The sequence below is a fragment of the Zosterops lateralis genome (assembly GCF_965231275.1).
Source record: "Zosterops lateralis genome assembly, chromosome: 20".
NCBI classification, from domain to species: Eukaryota; Metazoa; Chordata; class Aves; order Passeriformes; family Zosteropidae; genus Zosterops; species Zosterops lateralis.
In genome coordinates this window covers 178,327-199,735 of record NC_139780.1, presented here as the reverse complement: position 1 = coordinate 199,735, position 21,409 = coordinate 178,327, and the positions used below count along the sequence as shown (strand labels likewise).

Sequence of the window (21,409 nt, the reverse complement as noted above, 5' to 3'; positions counted from 1 at the left end):
CGTATGGCCCAGAATATCTCTTGGGTCTGTTGGAGTCATCTGTCCTAGCTGTGTATGCCCCCAACTCCTTATGCACCCCTATCCCCTCCTGGTGGGGTGGAGTGAGAAGAAGAAAAGGCCGTGGGTCTGTACACACTCCGCTCACCGATAAGGAAAATAACTCCATATTGTCAACACCATATTTTGGTCTCTGTATTTTCAGCACAAATCCAAAACCTATTGCCTTAGCCGCTACTGTGAAGAAAATTAACTCTAACCCAGCCAAAATCAGCACAATTTCTAAAGGGTACAGAGCCAATGTGATTAGTGAACAGGGACAAGGAAACCACTCTTACTGCCACCTTCGCAAACACACCCAAGAAATGTCAGTGAATGCAGCATCCCTACAGGAGGGGGATGTAGAGCACCAGTGCAGAGGAGTCCTGTGTGCTGTACTTGTCTGGTGCCATGAGGGAAATAAATGCTGACAGAGGGAAGAGAATCCCATCCTCCCAGTGCTGTGGCTGGCAAGGCACCAGTGGCCAGCAGCCAGCAGGAGATGGGATAGGAGCCCAACTGAACCACGGTCATAAAAAAAAGAGGGAAAAACCCACCAGTGTTGACAAAAGTGAGAGAAACAGGATCTGGATCTTTTACAAACTTAATATGCACTGGTAAGAAAATACCATTTTTGCCCCTTCTCCATGAAGCCTCAGCCTTGACAGCCCCAGGGTGGCCAGGTAAGTCACAGCAGCCTCTGGAGACCCTCAGGGATTTTCTCTACCAAGGTGCTGCTCTCTGTGCTGCAGCCGAGCTGTTCACAGCCAGCTTTTCTTTAACTCATTTCTTTTCATAAATTCCCTGGACCTGTCCTACCTGTTTGAGATCTCTGCTTGGCTTAGCTGTGTTTGACTGAACAGGTTCACACCTGCTCAGGACACAGGGAGAAGGAACCAGTGCTTCCCTTGACTTCCTACTCCAAAAGCAGGGCAGTCACTGGTGCTGTGCAGCTCTGGCAGCATCAGCACATGGGATGTTTTGCTCAGCAAAGGCTTGATCTGCAAAAAAAGGAGATTTCTTCCAGGTTCCTCCCCCATCTCTGACCTTGCAGGAACAGCCAGGAATAACAGGGGGAAATCAGAACGACCTGAATGTCTTGTGTCCCATCTTCCTGCCTAGCCAGTGTATCTCACCAGGAAAGCGAACTAGAGATACCAGAAACAATTCCTGGTGTTTACCGTGTCTGCAAGTTCAGCTGAAAGACTCTTGCTGATGTCCATGTGGAATCAGGGAACTGGGACACAACTGCAGCTCTGCTCTGACTGTGTTTTCTGTACCAAAGTGCCCTTGGCAAAGCTGCTTTGAGAAGGCTGACATTTCCATCCTCAGGGGGGTCTGGTAGATAAAAATGGGAGATTTTGGATATTCCTGGAAAAGACTTCTTGGGGGTTTGTTTTTGTTTTTAGAGGAGGGTTTATTTTCTCTCACTACATAGTTTGTCTTGGGGCCAGCCCAGACTCTTCTGACGGATGTCTTTGGTTTCTTTTAAATACAAACAATGTAATAATTCAGCTCTCCTTCCCTCAAGCCGCTGGGAAGCACCATTTGCCATCCAGACCTGGCCCAGCTGGGTCCTGGCAGTGGCACACGCGGCTTTGGTGCGGTGACACCCAACATTTCACTGCCTCTCTCCGTGATCCTTGAGGGCCCCTTCCAACCCAGACTATTCCGTGATTCCACGGGGGAAGCGCTGCGCCGGCCGCCGCTCTGGAGGGGTGGGGAGTGGGTGGGGCCGGAGGCATCACCGGGATCCCCGAGAGAGGAAAGCGCCGGGCGCGTCACCGCCGGGGCTTCGGGGGCGGGACGGCGCATCTGGCCCTGCCCGCTCGGCCCTGCCCGCTCGGCCCGGGCTCTCCAGGCCATGGATCCCCCCGCGGAGGCGCTGGCGCGGCTGGAGCGGTGCGGGCAGGGCCACCTGCTGCGCTTCTGGGCCGAGCTGGACGCGGCGCAGCGCCGGGCGCTGCTGGCGGCGCTGCCGCCGGGGCTGGGCGAGCATTGCCGGGCGGCGGCGGCCGCCGGGGCCCAACAGCGCGGCCCGCCCGAGCGCCGGGACCGCCGGATGGAGCCGCTCCCCGCCGAGCTGATGGGCAGCGCCCGCCGCAGCGGCCCCGCCGACCTGCAGCGCTGGGAGGCCGAAGGTGAGCGGGGCGGAGGCCGCCCGTCCTGTCCTGCCGTGCCCTGCCGGGGCTGCGGGGCCGGCCCGGGGGTCCGGGGGGTTCGGGGCCGGCCCGGGGGTCCGGGGGGTTCGGGGCAGCCGCGTTTCGGCGGGGCCCGGCCAGGGAGGGACACGGGCCGCGCTCGGCGGGCCCGGGGCAGGAGGCGCCTCTTGCGGCCGCCCCGCGGCTCCTCGGACGGGCCGTCCCCGCTCTGGGGCTCCTCGGACGGGCCAGCCCCGCCCTGGGGCTCCTCGGACGGGCCAGCCCCGCCCTGGGGCTCCTCGGACGGGCCGTCCCCGCTCCGGGGCTCCTCGGACGGGCCGTCCCCGCTCCGGGGCTCCCGGGGCTCCCGGGGCCGGCCGGGGGAGCCGCAGGGACGGCGGGTCAGGCAGGGGGGGAGTTACCGGGGTCACCGCACACCCCTGCCCGTCTCGCCGGCAACCGGGGAGCTTTGGGTGGGACAACCGCGTCTCACTCTGCGCTGTGAAATGCAGCGGCCGAGGCAGGGTCAGGTCTCTACATCCCTGACAAGCAGGGAGTGATGGCCGGGCGGGGCTCAGTCTCTCCTCCCGCGTAACAAGCGATGGGATAAGAGGAAAGAGTCTCCAGTTGTGTCAGAGGAGATTCACGTTGGGTATTGAGGAAAATCTCTTCGCTGGAGGGGTGGTCAGGCACTGGCAGAGGCTGCCCAGGGCAGCTGTGGAATCACCATCCCTGGAAGTGTTCAGAAAACAAATGGACATGACACTTAAATTACTGTTTAGGGGGTATTCTGTCAAAATGATTTACAGTATCTGTTATGAAAAATATGTAATAGTAAACGATTTAAAGGGGCACCGGGAGAGCTGGAGAGGGACTTTGGTCAAGGACATGGAATGACAGGACAAAGGGCTTTTACACTGACAGAGGGCAGGGTTAGATTAGATATTAGGAAGAAATTGTTCCCTGTGAGAGTGGTGAGGCCGTGGCACAGGTTCCCAGAGAAGCTGTGGATGCCCCATCCCTGGAAGTGGTCAGGGCCAGACTGGACAGGTTGTGGAGCAACCTGGGCTGTGGAAGGTGTTCCTGCCCATGGCAGGGGGTGGAAGGAAATGGTCTTTAAGGTCCTTTGCAACCCAAATGATTCCATGACTAGGGGTCCCTGGGGTGGAGGGTTCATTGCTGTTGAACTGGGTAGCTGCCTTCATGTGAGGATGAGCTCCCAGACCCCAACAGGTGCAAAGGCCTGTCTCAGGTGCTGATTCCCATCCACACTGTGTCATGTGTGGCAGGAGGCTGATAGGATCTGGGAGCAGAGTGGATGAAATAAGCCCAGGAAAGTCCATAATCCATGGTTTTTGGAGCCTGGTAGACGTGGGTGTGTGAAAGCTCGGGGTAATGGGGGAGATGGTGGCTGGATGTGCCCTTCCCACAGCATGTAAATATTACATTGATGTCCTGTACTTTTTTCTAAGTGCATACTTTTATTTATTTATAAGGGCTCATATGTGTCTTGGTGCTTTCTTTATAAAAATATAACAACACTGTTAAAAAACAATTTTAATAAAAAAGAAAGCCAGGAAAACCCACCTGTAGAGACACTTGCCTAAATTTGTGATTGTAGAGATACTTGCCTAAATTTTGACAAGTGGCTGCACAACCTTGGCCCAACATTGCCAGTGAAGAGGTGAGGATATATGGGCAGGGGAGTCAAATTTTCCAAGCAGAAACAGAAATAGAAGCGTCTGGGTCACAGGGCAGAGGAGCTTTTCTGCTGTGTCAGACTCCACTCATGGGGCTGAGTGGTGAGGGAGGGAACATAAGCTGGTACAGTGAATCATAGAATCCCAGAATGGTTTGGGTTGGAAGGGACCTTGAAGACCACCTCATTCCACCCCCTGCCATGGGCAGGAACACATGGGCAGGAACTAGACCAGGTTGCTCCAAGCCCTGTCCAGCCTGGCCTTGGACACTTCTAGCCACAGCTTCTCTGGGTAACCTGTGCCAGGGCTTCCCCACCCTCACAGGGAACAATTTCTTCCCAATATCCCATCTATCTCTGCCATCTGGCAGTGGGAAGCCATTCCTCTGTGTTCTGTCCCTCCATCCCTTGTCCCCAGTCCCTCTCCAGCTCTCCTGGAGCCCCTTTAGGCCCTGCAAGGGGCCCTGAGGTCTCCCTGGAGCTTTTCCTCTCCAGGTGAACAGTCCCAGCTCTCCCAGCCTGACTTCAGAGCAGAGGGGCTGCAGCCCTCGGACCATCTCTGTGGCCTCCTCTGGACTTGCTCCAGCAACTCTGTGTCCATCTCATGCTGACAACCTCAGAGCTGAAGGCAGCACTGCAGGTGGGGTCTCTCCTGAGCAGGGCAGGGAATTCCCCCCTCACCTGCTGCCCCTTGTGGTATCAGCACAGGGGCTTTCTGAGTGCCAGTGCCTTGGTCAGAGCATCTTGAGCTTCTCATCCACCACACTCCCACAGTCGATCTTGGTAGGGCTATTTGAGAGTATTGCAGTGAGGAGGAAGGGGCCCTTTGAGCCCTGGAGGCAGATGGGGCTGGGTCAGGGCCCCACAGTTAAACTAACAGCTTTATCAAACCGGGTCACTTGTCCCCAGCTGCCTAGATGAGTGAGGAGATGGTGTGTCTGCCTCGTGCCACTGGCCATAGCCCAGAAAGGAAGAGAAAGGAAGCCCAGGGTACTTGTGTGGGCTGGCCTTGCTGGTTGCCAGCACTGCCTGCAGCAGCCCAGGTTTGACATCCTGCCACTGTGCCTAAATCATCTGTCCCTAAAGTCCGATGGCTCCAGGCCACCTCAGCCTTACAGGCAGCCTGAATTTCTACCAGAAAGGGTACATACACACACAGATGTTCTGTTTCCTTTGGCTTGTTTCTATGATCCGGTTTAAGGCTGAAGAGGGATTTTATTTCCTGGAAGAGGGCAGTCAGGAGCAAAGACTTTGTTCCACTGAACCCGGGCATTGCTGTGTGTCCCTGCAGATGTGGCAGCATTCCTGCCTGGCATTTCCCAGTGGAACTGGTGTTGTGGGCACAGGCTTTGCGTGATCGTGCGTCTCTGAGAGGATGCAGCTCTGAAATGCCTTTGTTTGTGATGTGTTGAGCAGGCTGGGAGTACATGAGCCATCCCAACCTGCTGCCCAGTGTCCCTGAGGCTGCCTGGCTGGTTCAGCCTGTGGCTGTGGGGTCATTGTCAGCCTGAGCTGAGCTGGGCTGAGCTGAGCTGAGCTGAACTGCTCTGTGCTCTGTCCATGAGTGTCTGAGCTCCCACAGCTGCCACCTGCATTGCTTCCTCCAAAGACTGAACAGCTGAAATGATGTCTCCTCCTTCCCCGTCCCCCTTTTTCTATAATAAAAAAAGATGGATAAAAGAACCAGACAACTGAAAACTTGTCTTGGGAGCACCTGAGATATTTTTAATAGTTAAAAAAATTAATTTAAAAATTAATTTAAAATAAATAAATAAATAATGTTGTTATTGTGTCTCAGACAACAAAACTGCCTGGTCAGATTTGCTTTCAGGTCTTAAACACCGACTTTTAATAATCACATTTTCCAGGCAGCCCTAGGAATGATGGTATAAATCAAACACCGACACAAGCATTTTTGAATTGCCTGTGTTTCATTAATGAAATCTAAGTCATGGCCATGGGCTGAGGTCGTACCCCATTTCATCACAGAGTTTGATGAGCCATTCTGGTTATCTGGCTGCTCTGCAGAATCAAAAAGTTTGGAGTTTTCTTCTCTTGCTGACTGGTGTTGTAATGGGACTCATGTGCCTGTTCAGTATGAGAATTCAGTCTATTCTTGCAAGACCAGTCTGTTCCTCCTACAAAATCTATTTTTGGTTTTTTTTTACTTTTTATGCAGAGTAGAACTGACTGCAGCATTGGTGAGTGTCTCAGCAGCCATTACATTTTCTCTTCAGTTGAGGTGTTTGTATTTCATGTGCTGCAGAAAATAAGGTTGATTTTTTTTAAAGTGGATAGATCTTTTCATTGCACCCAGAAGAGTCAGTTCTTATGAACTTTAGTTGTGAATATTGGTAATTTTACAGTTGGGAAGTCAGAGCAGAGCTAGTTACTCAAATTTTTTTGGTTATTTGTTTTCATGGTGACCTAAGATCAGAACTTGGAAAAACTCTCTGGGTTGTAGGGTTGTACCATAAATACTGAGAGTGCCATAAATGATGAGTTGCACTCCCTGTTTGGGTTGTTCATGTGCACCATGGTGAGCCCTCCTGGAATGTGACCCTCTCAGTCTGCTGGATTGTAAAAAAAAGTGACATCATTGATGTTATCAGTGATATTGCTTTGGGCTTGGGTTTATCCCAATGAGGTTGTGGTTTCAGTCCCTGCAGTGAGAGGCCCCTTCAGGAGATGGATGTGAGATGCCAACTCTCTCTTGTGCAGATCCCATTCCCTTATCACTGCATGGAAGACTTTGGAGAGCTGCTGTCTCCCATGGGGCATCTGCATTTCAGTGAGGTGACGCCAGCTGTGGTATCTGTGAGCTGTGGCTGAGAATTTTAGCTCCTTGATGCTGAGGGACAAAGTCGGGACCTCCTTGACTTTCCCAATACAGTGTTCACTCCAGAATGTCACGTGAATGATGCCCTTGGTCACAATCTGTTGCTCTGCAGAATATCTAAGCTGGGATCTGGTGGGATGTGATCTGTGGCATCAGAACCTCAGTGTGCGTGTTGGTGTGAGGCTGGCAGTACAGGGGGGGAGATGCAGCAGAGCAAGTGCCCGACTTGTTCTACTGGTGGGTGAAACTCAATTGCACCCCAAAGCAGCACCCCCCATGCTGCAGCAACTGAGACCAGCAAATGCTGAGCTCAGACCTCAAGCAGCTTTGGTTTAAATGGCTGTGAAATACTTTAGCTCAAGTTTCAGTTCTAGATTATTTTAAAGAAAAATATTTAAAAAAAAATGTTTTAATTGTCCGTTTCTTAGAATCATGGAATGGTTTGGGTTGGAAGGAATGTTAAAGCCAGGATTATCTTGTTCTACCTCTCCTGCCATGGGTGTGGATGCCACCCACTATATGAGATTGCTCAGGGCCTTGTCCAGCCTGGCCTTGAGCATTTCTAGGGATGGAGCAGAACAATTTGGAAGTGTCCCACAGGGCAACTCTTTTAGGATTTTTTTTTCCCCTCCGTAAGTTCTTTTTGTGCTGGATCCCAGTTGGGAAACAGCCACCACCCAAGCCAGGGCATGAGGTTTGGAGCCATGCTCTGGTACCTCTCCACTCAGCACTTTCCCTTCTCCTGCAGTGGTGCCCTGTGCTGGCAAACAGCTGAGCATGCAGGAAAACCATGTGATGGGACTGGGGCAAGTACTCCTGGTGTAAGTAATACCTCAGACCCTCTGCTCTGTACTTTGAGTCTCATAGGCAGCTCAGTGAAGACGCAAAGGATCCATTTGTTGCTTGTGGTTTGTTGTGAAATGCTGGTTGTGAAATGCTGGATGTCTTATTCGCCTCATCATGTAGCTCACCCAGATTCTCCATGTCTTTCACATTACCAATTTAAACCTGTTTAAGCTTCCCTGCTATCCAAGGACCTCCTGAAACTGTGAAATTCCAATATTTCCACTCACAGGTTTCTTCTTAGGGAGCTCTCCTAATCCCACTTGGAGGATTGAAGATCTCCAGAGGTGGCTTCCAGCTCTCACTCCTGTGGCCCTGTGACCCCAGAGGCTGCTCTACAGCAGAACCATGGCTGTGGAACCGGCTCCCTGTGTGCCTGGACACCACCAGCCTTTTTGGAAGGGGTGTGTTTAGGGAGAAAGAATTGTGTAACTGCTGTGGTAAGACTGAAACTTGTAAGCATGGGAAGGGGAGTCATGTTACTGCAATGTCATGGACAACTTAAGTCTTTGCTGAAAAAATGCTGGAAGCTGCAGTTTTGAACAGAATTAAAATCGACCCAGGTTGTTAAAACAGCACTTGGTGTTTTTGCTCTATTGCTCTATTTAAACAGCCAATTATTTAAAGATTAGCATAAACCCAATCCTGGTTTTTTTCCTAATTCAATTTCTTTGGTCTCCATATCTTTCAGTCCAAATCGGGAATGTTTTAGCCTCAGCTGTGGTTAATGTGGGGTGTTTGCTGAAGGCTGGGGTGCTCCACAGGCTGTCCTTGGCTGCAGGAGCAGTGGCAGTTCAGTGCTGTGCAGTGGCAGAAGGCCCTGATAGCTACTGCAGCAGAGCTGTGGCTTCTGCCATGGACAAGCCAGAGAAACTCAAAGTGTTCCCTAATGAAAAATCATTCTTACAGTTGCCAGTCATTATTGTGATGCTGACTTTGGAAAAGGCAGGGACCAAAGTCTGAGAGTGAGTTGAGTGTTAATTATGTGCTCTGGTTCTTCCCCAGGTTCTGGACTTCCCTGGTTTGTCAGGAGCACTGACACTGGTTTTAATTAGAGTGTTGAAGTTGTGGCTCCTGCAGGCTTGGCTATGTTACTTGCCCTGACTCTAGCTGTGTTCAGCTTCTGTTGAAGCTGGAGCACAGGTACAGATAATTGATTAAGGCAGATTCCATAAACCTTCATGCTTTACTCAGGATGATGAGACTTGGCTTCTTTGGGATATAAAAATAAGGGACCTCTGGAGGTCTCTAGTCCAACTCCTGTTTGGAATAGAACTCTAAACAGCCCGAGGCCAGGTCAGCTACAGCTTTACTAAAGTAAGCCTTGAAAACCTATGGGGACATTGCTTCCTCTTTGGATGTCTTTTCTAGTGCTGCACTACCTCCCTAGTAAAGATTTTGTATCCTAATTTGAATCTCTTAAGCTGCAGCTCATGGCTATTGTTGTTTTTGCACCAATTGTTGCTTTAGGTGAGGAAACTGCTGCATCCAGGAGGTGAAATGAATTTTCTCCTGTGTGTGCAGTGACATATTTCTCTCTGAGCTGCCAACATTGAACTGGCAGCTTCTGGCTGTTGCCTGAGCTCTGCAGAAAGGCTGAGGAGAAGAACATGGGGCGTTGATTGCTTTGGAGGTTCTTATGTTCCTTTGGGCTTCTTTTCCTGTACAGGTTTACATCAGATCTCACAGAACAAGGTGGCAGTGCTGCTCCTGGCTGGAGGACAAGGAACCCGCCTGGGAGTCAGCTATCCCAAGGGCATGTACAATGTGGGGTTGCCCAGTGGCAAGAACTTATATCAAATCCAAGCAGAAAGAATACGCAAAGTGGAGCAGCTTGCTGGCAAGAGACACCACTGCAAATGTGTCATTCCCTGGTAGGTGACCTAAAGCCAGACCTGCTGTACAGGGCCCTTTGCATTCCAGTCTTGCCCATGTTGTCTTCAAGCGGCATTGAGCTGAGTGCTGTACAGAGACAGGTCAAGGGGAGCCTTTTGTTGCAGGATTTGTGATGGCAGTGGTTGGAGAAGGGTGCAGAAGGATGGGAGGTGGCAGGTCCATGTCTACAGACCTGAGGGATTGAGTACTGCCTTTGTATCACTGACCACAGCCCTAACTGGTGTACCTTGCTGGCTTTCCAAGCAGCGACTGGCAGCACTGTAAACTGCACTTTTTAGTGATTGTTTCAGATGCTTTACAAGAAATTTCATCCATTTCTTCTTTCTCAGGTTTCTGCATGGAAGATAACCTAGAGCTTGCCTTCCAAGCCCTTCTTTCTGCCCCTGTCCATAATCTCTGCAAAAAGCCACTTGCTTTGCAAGCCACTTGCAGGCCACTTCCTGCTGTCAGTGTTTACAGTTGCCAGTTCTGCTGGCTGCTCCTGGCTTTCAAAAGACATGAGCCTTGGGCAAGGTGCAAAATGTAAATTCCCTATGGGATGTGGTGGGTGAGAGGAAGGCACTGTAGATGTGTCTGGAAATGTTTTCTGCTAAATGTTCTTTGTTAGACCATGAGGACTTTGTAGAAATACCTTTATGGAATCAGTGTCTGGTCTGAGGCAGGGTTTTGGCAGTGAAAGAGGTGTCTGAGGGCTTCAGGTGACTCTATGATCTGTCCTGCCAAGGCCAGACCCTGGGTATTATGTCGAGGGGCTGTAGGGACTCCACAGTGAAGGAAGAGACAGAGGCAGTGTGGACCTGAAAGGAAAGGAGGAAATAGAAAAACTTATGACAAGAACAAACCATGCAGCCAACATATGGAAATACTGCTGTTTGCCTTTCCACTGAAGAGGTGGTGGCAGAGTGAACTGGTCAGGGTTTCTATAGACACTTAACATAATTTTGAATCTAGAGTGAATGAGGCTGTTTTCTGCCCTTTGTCTTGTTTTCCAGCTCATCCAGATATCCAGATGATGTTCACATTTAAGGCAAGGCTCTTCTGTCCTGGCCAAAGCTAGGCCAGGGTAGGATCATACTCTGATATGGTCATAGGACCCTGTGCAGCCTTACCACAGGATGTGTTCTGGAGGAGAGCTCTTGTGTGCAGATGCACACCACAGGATGCTGCCATGTCTCTCATTTCACACTCCTGGGATTCCTCTCTTGTGTTCAGTTTGTAGTTTTGCCTTTTGCTTGTGTTGTTCTTTCTCATTGCCCAGCCCCCATTCCTGCCCAGGTACATCATGACAAGTGAGTTCACACTGAGGCCAACAGAAGAGTTTTTTGTACAACACAACTACTTCAACTTGGATAGATGCAATGTTGTCATGTTTGAACAGAGGATGCTGCCTGCTGTCACCTTTGATGGGAAGGCCATCTTGGAGGAGAAAGGGAAAATTGCCATGGCTCCAGGTACATGCTGTTTGCTCTTCCATTACCTTCGTGTGTGTTGATAGTTGCTACGGGCCGTCAGCCAGCCCAGGCACACAGAGCACCTGACCTTTGGGGGTCAGGGTTAGTGCTTCCAGTTAATGTGGAAAGGTTCTGCTAATGTTTCAGGCTGGTAATCAGGAGCTGGTAATCTGTTTAGTTCTTGCTGGAGATTTGACTACAGCACATGTTTTTTATCCAAGTCTAGGAGTGTTGGCAGAATTAGGAGTGCTGTGGCTGCAGGGTAGGAAAAAGGTGCATTAGCAGAACTTTCTACGAGGTCTCTGGGATGCTGCCTCCTGTGGTGAAGGTCAGGAGCTCAAGGCTGATAGCTGGAAATGGGTTAAAAAGCAGCAAGAATATGAACTCTTTTCAAAGCTACAGCAATGTCTCATATAGACATGGTGAGAGACGTGGTGATGGCAGCCCAGTTGGGACCATGCTGCAGCTGCAGAGTGGTTCTCCCGAGCTGACAGGGGCATCCCAGGAGGAACTGTACATGGGTGATCTGTGATAAATGTGTCTTTTGTACAGTTCAAGCTGCAGTTCAAGCCTTTAAAAAAGCATTGAGAACTTGTGGGGGGAAGATAAACAGAGAATAAGATTTATTTTAGTCTTTTTCGAAGAAAGAGAATAAATATGTTTTTGCCCTGTACTGGAGGAGAAGTGTAAAATACTTTTCTCACCCTTTGCATAGATTTGCCCTTTAGTATTCTCCCTCTGAGAATCCTACTAGACTTCATAAAATCTCATAATTCTGCTCAGTGAGGCTAGTCCCCATGGTCCCACTCTCCAAGTGAGAGAACTGGGGTGAAAATAAGAAACATGCTCTCCTGAACTGTGTGGCAGAACTGGAAATAAAACCTGGTACCACTGACTCTGGACTAGAAAGCATTCCCTACTCTTCTGTTCAAGAAAATTTGTTCAGTACTTTCTGCTTTTGCTCAGCTACAAAAAACCACCTCAAAGTCATTAATGAGCCAAGACTTTCTCTTTTCTCTTGCATTATAGATGGCAATGGTGGCTTATACCGTGCTTTGATGGATAATAAGATCTTGGATGATATGAAGCAGCGTGGAATCCAGTATGTCCATGTATATTGTGTGGATAATATCCTCGTGAAAATGGCAGATCCAGTCTTCATAGGTTTCTGTGTTTCCAAAGGGGCAGACTGCGGTGCAAAGGTGAAGCAGTGCTAGCACTGGGCTGGTTTCCCACAGGGAGTTTGGGTCTGATGATGCTTGGAAGCTGCTGGCTGCGGGGAGCTTGCATGACATGCAGTGTTCAACCCTTTGCCCATCAGCAGCTCACTCTGAGCAGATTTAGAGTTGCTTGCTGCCTGCACTGCATTACAAATCCCTGCCCATGGGTGTCCTCTGTTCTTCCCAGAGTACTGTGGAAAATAAACTTCAATAAGAGAAGGGGCTATAGCTGCACAGGAAACCATATGCTGGAATCACTTTGCCTCTATGCCCAGCTCTTTCTCAAAGGCACTTGGGCTATCTAGGAGCCATATTGGACTGGGCTGTGTTTTATAAATGCACCTTTCAGTCTAATGGAGGCATTTTTTATGGTCTGCTGTGGAAGATGGGGAAAGCTTTAACAGCCTAGATTTTGTTAACCTAAAGCAGCAGGTGCCTGAAGAGAAATTTATGTTACTTGAGTCATTAGTACTGTTCAGGCAAATAGGGAGTTGAAGGCTAATAGCTGCAAACAGCTTTCTTTTAATGCCAGATTCTAGTCCTTGACAAGAAAAGTGCCCCCCAGTATGCTGACTGCTTTTAACTGGTTTGTCTTCTGAGAAACTGTCAAATTAACTGGTTGAGTACTAGGGTTTATGTTGAATTGTTGGGCAAAATGTGCCTCCAGACTGCTCTGTGCCCCTTACGCAGTAGGCCCTGAGCAGTGTGGCTTCTAGACAGCCCAAGTGCCTTTGTAGAAAGAGCTGGGTGTAGAGGCGAAGCAATTCCAGCGTGTAGTTTCCTGTGCAGCCATAGCCCCTGCTCTTGGAGGATCGGCAGGCAACAGTCCCATGGGATTGTTTGTACTTGGGAGCTGGAATAGTCCTGGGATTTTTTTCCTCTTTGTCATAAACCTGTGTCCTGTGGCTGCAGGTAGTGGAGAAGGCCTACCCCACGGAGCCTGTTGGGGTGGTGTGCTGTGTGGATGGGGTGTACCAGGTGGTGGAGTACAGCGAGATCAGCCCGGAGACTGCGCAGCAGCAGCGCCCTGACGGGGGACTGATGTTCAGTGCTGGCAACATCTGTAACCACTTCTTCACTGTTGAGTTCCTGGAAGCAGTGGCCCAGTAAGTCCCAGCAGACCTTCTAGGTAGCTGTGCAGCCCAGAAATGCCTCCAAGACTGGGTGTTCCTGTTTCCCATTCTGTAATTTCAGTTATGGTTATCCCCTGTGTTGGCTTTCACCTCCTCTCTCTTCCAAACACCTGAGTCCCCTTTCTGACCCAGTAGCCCCAGCCTACTCTCCAGGCCCTACCCAAGACAGAGATTCCCAGGTTAACTGTAACTAAATTGAGATATACCATTGCACGATCTTCCTGGGCCTTCAAGGGTGAGCAGCTGTGCAGGCTGCAGTGTGGTCAGTGATGCAGCCTCACATCATGGATTTCCAGTGGGAATGTCACCCATGCCAATGCTTGGGACAACAGAGTTTGCAGGAGAGGGTGAAGTTGTGGGTGGACTCTGCATCTTGGTGTTGAGGAATGAGGATGTGATGCTGGGCATTCAGTAGCAGCTGTGCAGCCTTCCTGAAAAGCTTGAACCACCCTTGGGTGAGGGAAGTGCTCTGCTCCATTTTCATCCCAATCAGGTAACAATTTGGGTTGCCTCTTTTTTTTTGTAACCTCTGCCTGCAATTTCAGCTTGATGCAAAGTTCTCCCTCTCCTCTGTCTGTCGTGTCCCAGTGGTACAGAGAGAGCCCATGGCCAGGCTGCTTTGCTCAGAGAAGTGTTTCTTGGATGTTACTTGGATCACTTGGGAGGGAGCAACACCCACAAACAGTTGAGGGTTGACCCAGAGCGATAATGAGCCATCAGCTTCCCTCAAGTCTATTGATTTTTTTCTAAGTGGGTTTGAACTAAATAAAATGGTTTCTTCTCCTTCTGCAGGAAATGGGAGTCACAGCTGAAGCATCATGTAGCCATAAAGAAGGTGCCCTACATTGACAAGGAGGGAAATCTGGTAAAACCACTAAAACCGAACGGGATAAAGCTGGAGAAGTTTGTGTTTGATGTGTTCCAGTTCTCTAAGTTAGTGACAGACATAATTTTACTTTTCTCCTCCCCTTCTCAGTGTTTGTTTGAATGACTGTAGGTTGAAACAAGCCATCCCAGGGAGCACATGGTGTGTGGGTGGCTTGTTAGGAAGGTTGTTGGATCTACACCCAGCTACAATCTAACAGTAGCGCTGTAGGCTCTAAGGGGACCTCACAAGGCACTCTGTGCTTGTGCCAACCCTGCTCCCAGACTGGTCATCTTCCTGAGGATGTGTTGGCTGGTCTGGCCTCTGCCAGCCTGGGAAAAATAAAAGGAAATTGAGTGCAAAGCCAGTGAAGCCTATATTGGAGTATTCAGACTTGCAAAAATTGGGTCTTTCAACATTGTGGCTTCCATGGTAATTGCAGCTCTGGTTACATTTTTGGGTGGTGTTTTTCCAGGACTCAGCTTACGCCCTTTCTGCTTGGAAAACTGTTTACTTAAGCACCGTGGGGCCAAGTTATGGATGCTATGGGAACTGTCAGTGCTCACTTTCCAAGTTCTGCAACGTAGCTGGGAGTGCTGTGATATACATAGCCAGGGATACTCGTGTCTAGGGAATGTAGGATTTTAGCAATTAAGCATAAGTGTTGTTGTAAAATCAATTTTTCCAAGGTCTCAAATTCAGCAGTGAAGATTCTGTGTTAGGCTTTAATAAATGCCAGAGAGAGCCCTCAGGCAAACTGAATTATCTTTGTTTGGGGATAGTATTTATCTTATTATATTATTTCCTTTAGAATAGAGAGCTTAACGTTTGAACCAGTCTCTGTTTCCTGATGTGTTTAATAAAGTAGTATCAAACTAAAGACAAAACCAGGGTGATGGAACACTGCTGAGTTCTGAGCCGTGACAAGACTCATTTGCAAGCAGTGGTTCCTTGAACTTTTTGTAACAGCTCAAACACCTTGGCATCTGTGCTTCACACATGAAGTGCAGAAATGCACAGATGTTGCTGTGGGACTTTTTAATTTGCATTCCCATTTCTGGTAAACAGCTATACTTCACATTCATCTGTGAGGTGTCCCTTGTTGCTTGTTTGTCCTTGGGAACTAGTATCCTTAGCTGGTCCTTACCTACAGACTCCCAAGCAGGGGACATTTCTGGGGCATGGTGGGGTGCTGTGCAGTGAGTGGACTGCTCATGCTGTGCCTAAGCTCTGGACAGTGCTGTGCTCTCTGTCCTGCTGTGCTCTGAGCTGTCTGGTCCAAGAACCTCCCACTGCCTAAAGATGTTTCTATGACATCTCTGCAGAACTGTTGCTTTTTCTCTCCTCTGAGCACAGCTCCGATAGGTTGGGAGGCTGCTGTTACATTCCCAACGAGACAGGGCTTCTTATGCTTTTCCATTCTACAGCCCTGGTACTCTTTGGCTCTTCAGATGACCAGTGGGCTTCCCTTGGCTTCAATGTCAGGCTGCATACGATGATCCTCCCAGAAATATATATGAGCCTTTCCCCATGAATGTTGTTGCATTAGTGGGGTTGATCACTAGCTCTGGTTTTCATGATCATTGTTTTCTTCCCTTTGCTGGGTAGGAATTTTGTGGCATTTGAAGTTCTGAGAGAAGAGGAGTTCTCGCCACTAAAAAATGCTGACACAGCTGACAAAGATACTCCTACCACTGCTCGGCAAGCCCTCCTGGCCCAGCATTACCGCTGGGCTCTCAAGGCTGGGGCCAGATTTGTGGATGAAAATGGTTTGAGGATACCAGAAAAACTCAGGTATAAATCTGTGACCTTCTCTGCAGCTTCTTTGCTGGAAGTGCTCAGCCATGCCAGCTAGCCAATGGCACATGCTAGGCTCTCCAAAACTGGGCATTAGTGTAGTCACAGGGTGGCTCTGCGTGATTTTTGTTCAGCTGGTCCTCTCTGGATAATGCAGGTTGATATGTATTACAGTTCTTGCTCCTCTTATGACTGTTGTTGCCCCAGGTAGTTAGCACACGGGGTTCTGGGCATTCTCTCTGGTAGATCCCTGCTTTGGGGTAATGAGCTGGCCCTTCCTATAGCACCTTGTTAGACAGGGGCAGCCTTTTCTATCACTCTGGATTTAGCAATGGAAGGAATTTTAATTTATAGGCCCTGACAGCTTTTCTTACTGTGGCCCCAACAGGATTCTCAGGTGGTCTTAAGGATTGGTTGTTAGAGTGATTACCAGTTTGGATACCTTCCTGCCTCATGTAGAATAGAAAGATGCTTTTACTCCATGGGGCCATTATTTCATCAACTCATAGTTCAATAAACTCACAAGTTAATTTTACTTGAAAAGCATCTCTGTAAAAGGGGTGTTGTGGTTTTGCTGAGTAACATTTGGGACCTGCTAATTTATTTTTATTTTCACACTTTGTTTTCACATAATTTCTGGTGCATGTGACTATAACAAATGTCTTATCCTTCTGGATATCCTATTCTGAACAATCTTTTGAAGAAATGCACTGTTTTTTAACCATGGCAGGAAGTTAATCCTGTGTTCTTTTCTTTAGTCTCTCAGGAACTGAAGATCCTCCGGCTGTGTGTGAGATTTCTCCATTAGTGTCTTACTTTGGAGAGGTGAGAATAACCATCTATGGTATTTTTAAGAGTGTGCAGGTATGCATCTGATTTCCTTCCAAACACAGGTGTTTTCTTTAGCCTGGGTTTGCTGGGAAATTTTAAGTTCAAGGAAACAGGGACTTGGGCTCTCTGTTACCATAACGTGGTTCTGTTTGTTCACTCTCAGTTTTAGCCATCTGTAAAATGAGACTTGCAACAAGGCTGCCGTTTCATTAAGACTCATGAGCACTTTGAGATTTTAATGAGAAGTGCAGAATATTCAAATGGAAAATCCATGGGTTCTGTGCTCATTTATGCCCATCTCCCACAGTAAGTGAATCCTGACTGAGAAATGTGATATATGTGTTTGCTTTATGGAAGCCATTTCTCAAGTTCATCCCTCTGAAAATAATTGATCCTGAGAAACCTGCTTCTATTTAGTAATGAGAATAGGAATTTCTGTGTTGCACGGACAAGGTGAGCAGTAGTAGATTGCAGGGGAATGTGTGGGCACTCTTTGCTAGGTTTCTACATCTGTTAACTTGCAAACCAGCTACCTGCACTAGGTGTATTCCTCAACATGTGCAGGTAGTGAACTCATTGCAATCAATAGGTTGTCAGAACAAAATGAAAACAAGGCAATTTGGCTTTCCTTTGCCAGGATTATTCTAATGTCAGTTAAAGGACACATCTTCCTATGCTGCCTCCCCAAGAAGCTTGTTTCTGACATCAGGTTTTAGGGTTCCTTAGCACCTCTGCCTCTTGAACCCCAGAAACACTTTCTGTCACTGTTACTGTTGTGTGTCCTTGACCTTTGTCAGTCATTCCTTGAGGACTTAAAATAGTGCATTTCCAGCCTAACAATCCTGTTCTCACACCTTCTCAGGGTCTGGAGGTGTACATGAAGAACAAAGAATTCCCTTCTCCCTTTATACTCGACGAAAACAAAGTGGAAATGCTGGAAAATTCTTGAAGTGGGAAGCCTTTCCCACTCAAATCAGATCCATGTTTGTCAGATCCATTATAAGAACAGACAGTACTAAAATGTCAGCTATGAAGTGCATTATTAAAAAAATTGCAATGTCTGATTGATGTAAAATCCTTGCAGCAGTTGCGATTGCACGCATGTGTGAGCTCCCTAGTTCTTTTTGGTAACTTGGAAGGCGTTGCCTTTTACCTCAGTCTTTTGTATGCTTGGATGTGAGTGTGGATTAACATCTTCTGGGTGCTAAACAGATTCTACATTTCTTATTTACTGTTGCATATGAATATGGAAAAGAGCCAGTCATGGCCTGGTAAATCAACTTTGCCTTCAAAAGATTCAATTTCTTCAGTGCCTTTTTAGGTATCTTGTTTGTGTTGGTGTAGTTGGTTTTTGGTTTTGTTTCTAAATCATGTGCACAGCTGCAGTCAGTTTGAGGTCTCATCCTGAAAAGTATGGAAGGACTTTGGATACTGAGGTTTTCTCTCCAGTGGTCAGTTTTTTTCCCTAGAAGAGAACATAGGATTAACTTCCTGCCATGGTTAAAAAATAGTGCTTTTCTTCAAAAGATTGTCCAGAATAGCATATCCAGTTTTTTTGTTGCTGTGCCTAAGCATTGCTTGAGGCTTGGAGTCCAAAGTAGTACAGGCTAGTTTTGTATCTGGGCTTGCTGGTGCTATGCCTAGATTGATTGCTCCTTACAGTTGTAATAACTTGGGTATTTTAATTACAAAAAAAAGAATATTTTCACAACCCTCTGCCCTTCCTGACTTTAAAATTTTTCCTTTTCATTTCCTGTTTAATATATACCATATCCCTCAGACAAGGCTCTCTTGAGGTACCTGAAAGTAGTAACAGAAACAGATCCCAGTAGTACAATTTAATGCCTAACCAAAACCAAAAAAAGACTTACTCTCAGCATCAACAGGGTACACAGTAAAAGACCAGCCTCCGCTTCTACAGTTTTTGCCCAGGTGATTTTCCAGCACTCTTTCACTTAGAAAATAATTCTTTCTTTTAGATATGTTACTAACCATAATGCAAAGATAAGTTTCTGCTAATGAAGGACACTAATTGTCAGAACATATGTAGCATGTGAACTTAGACCTGTCCAAGGGTAGCCCTGACCCTTGACCCCCCCAGTGATTCTTCTTGTTCAGTTTTTGGACACTGCCCTGGAGAGTGCATGCCCATCTGATGCAGAATCTGCACTGACCATACCTGAGTCATTTCAGCCTTGATGAGAACACATCAGCTTCACTCTCTGGTGGCTGGCCTTTGCATTAGAAATATTCCATACTCTTCCCCTAAACATGGTGTTAGGAAAGGTAGTGAGAAAAATGTTTCACGTGAAATGTTATTTCATGCATCAGCTTCTACTGACAAATTGTTTATGCTATTTCATTAAGCATAATTAAGTTCCATGGCTTTCTGCAATTTCTGATGTGAAGCTCTCTTCAGAATAATAGAGTGAGGAGTGGGGAGGTATAAAAATTTTTTTGAGAGTAAATACAAATACTTGATTTTGTAAGTATTCTCAAGTTTTCCAAAGAAAGCATCTAAATGTCAGTATCAGGGTTTTTGGTTGTAAAATGTTTCTACATGAACTTGAGTAAAGATCCTTTCACACATGCAGACCAGCTAATGACAGTTCTGATTACCTCAGTTGGCATGTGCAGCCAGTAATTCACATTTTCAGTATAAATGAAGCATTTGTCCTTGTCACCCAATTCTGTAGTCTTTTTGTAATGTTTCTATGACACATTCCATTCCTGTCAGTCAAGTTTTATATCTGAGAACAAATTGTATTGTGTATTTGTGAGTATTGCTCAGCAATTAAAGCACACACTTCTTTTACACTTTGCTGTGCTATAAACATTTATTTTGCTTTTTCTAAAGTTCTTTCTCTTTTGAAGCTTCAGTCTCCATGTACACAGAACAGAGCTGCTAACATGGTTTCCAATGTTGTTTTCAAGGAGAAGCTAAATTAGAAGGCTGAATTCCTTGTCTCTTAGGTTTTTTATTTTCTATCACTCTTCACATTTTAAACTGGAACATAGAAACAATTTTGAGAGAACGTTAAAAAAAAAAATCTGTCCTGTATGTAATAAAGTCTTTGTATGCATTATAAAAATGAAAAAAAAAGTACCTGAAACAAGGGGAAGGCCTGTAGTACTCCAGAAACTAATGGACATCTAAACATTTTAAATAATAAAGATGTTACTGTGATTTCTGTGTGTTTGTCTGTGTTTTTTGTATGTGAGAAAAACACTTGTTGTCTCTGTCTCTATGAATGTTGTCGCCACAGTTGCAGGATGGTGTCACTGGTGACGGATCTGGAGGCTGCAGTGTCCACTCTTCAGATTATAGGGGCATATGGAACTGAACAGAGGGTGATTCCTGAAGGTGGTTGACATAGTGAGATCTTTTATTTCATCAGAAAACAGAATATTGTGTTCTTGTCTGCAATGCTGTATATTTTTCCAAGCTTTTCAGCTTATTTTATTGAGGGCAGGGAGATTAGTTGCAGGTGGTGGTTGTCTTATTTCAAGTCGATTTGAGTAATATGGTTCTGAGTCTGTCTCACAGCTGGTGTGTAGGTAATGAGCACTTGCTGCAATGCAACTTTTACTTTGCTTTCCAATGAGAGGTACTTCTTAAACAGGGCTATATTTATAGCACAATCGGTAGGGAAATACAGTAATACCTCACAAATGGCAATTGCCCTCATTTGGGGGTTTAGGGCTGAACCCAGCAAATGTCAGAAGCGAATCTTCCTTTCTTACCTCTTTCCCCCTGTTTCTCTCTTGACACCCATGTGAAGGCTGCTGGGAATTTAAATATGTTCTTAAGTTACATTAATCAGTAGTTTCCTGTGATAGGAAAATTAATACTAAAAATGAACATATGTTTTAGGCATCTTAAATTAGGCTCAAATGCTAACCTGCCACTTAGGCACAGCTGGAGCTGAATTCAGCACTTAGAGCAGCAGTCTTAAAGCAGCTGCGTCAATGCTGACTTCTTCCTATTGGACTATGAACCTCAGCTGAAAATTATTACAAACCCGGTCCTCCTATGGCTCTGAAAGTGGACATCACTAAACAGTGCTCTTTCCTACTCTGTAGGGAAGATGCAGAGAACTCTTTTATTGCAGAGGGAGTGACAGGGCTGGAGGGCTGTGAAGGAGTAGCTGATGGAAGGAGTTGTGTGGGATGAGTGCTTCCTGCTGCACACCAAAATTCAGTGCCAGGTCTTATGGAAGGGTTTATTTACACAGCTGGTTGCTTTTCACCCACTCACATACATCCTCTCACAGATTCCAGTTGTTTGCTCTCAGGTCCGTGTTTCCGTATTGCCTGCTGGAAAACTGTGTCTTGGTTTCTCGGTGGCAGGTGATAATGCCATCTTGACAGCACCTCCCTGTCCTCATGGAGGCAGCAGCACTTCGGAGTTTTCCCTGGCCGTGCTCACTCTGCAGGTGGGCGGGAGGAGAACTCCACGGTTCGGGAACAGCACTCTGTGCCTCACCACAGCGGTCTACTCCCAGCTCCATGAGGACTTGCAGGCCATTTACTGAGTTGATTTTCCTTACGACCTCCCACATGCACGTCTTCATTTCTAGTTCTTCCATGCCAATGACTCTGTGACTGGTCTCTGTGATGTACTCTTCCCTCTACCAAGGGACAGCGAGGATTCTCAG

General features: G+C 47.4%; 1 protein-coding gene across 1 annotated transcript; it reads left to right on the top strand.

The window, feature by feature from the left end:
• Nucleotides 1-1,900: 1,900 nt before the first annotated feature.
• On the top strand, nucleotides 1,901-19,938 carry UAP1L1 (UDP-N-acetylglucosamine pyrophosphorylase 1 like 1; the record flags this gene model as incomplete). Its single annotated transcript, XM_083875988.1, has 9 exons — nucleotides 1,901-2,177; nucleotides 9,228-9,432; nucleotides 10,730-10,905; nucleotides 11,935-12,107; nucleotides 13,038-13,231; nucleotides 14,051-14,191; nucleotides 15,732-15,917; nucleotides 16,679-16,745; nucleotides 17,614-19,938. The coding sequence occupies 9 exons, from the start codon at nucleotides 1,901-1,903 to the stop codon at nucleotides 17,698-17,700; spliced, it is 1,506 nt and encodes a 501-aa protein (XP_083732114.1). The 3' UTR covers nucleotides 17,701-19,938.
• Nucleotides 19,939-21,409: the final 1,471 nt, after the last annotated feature.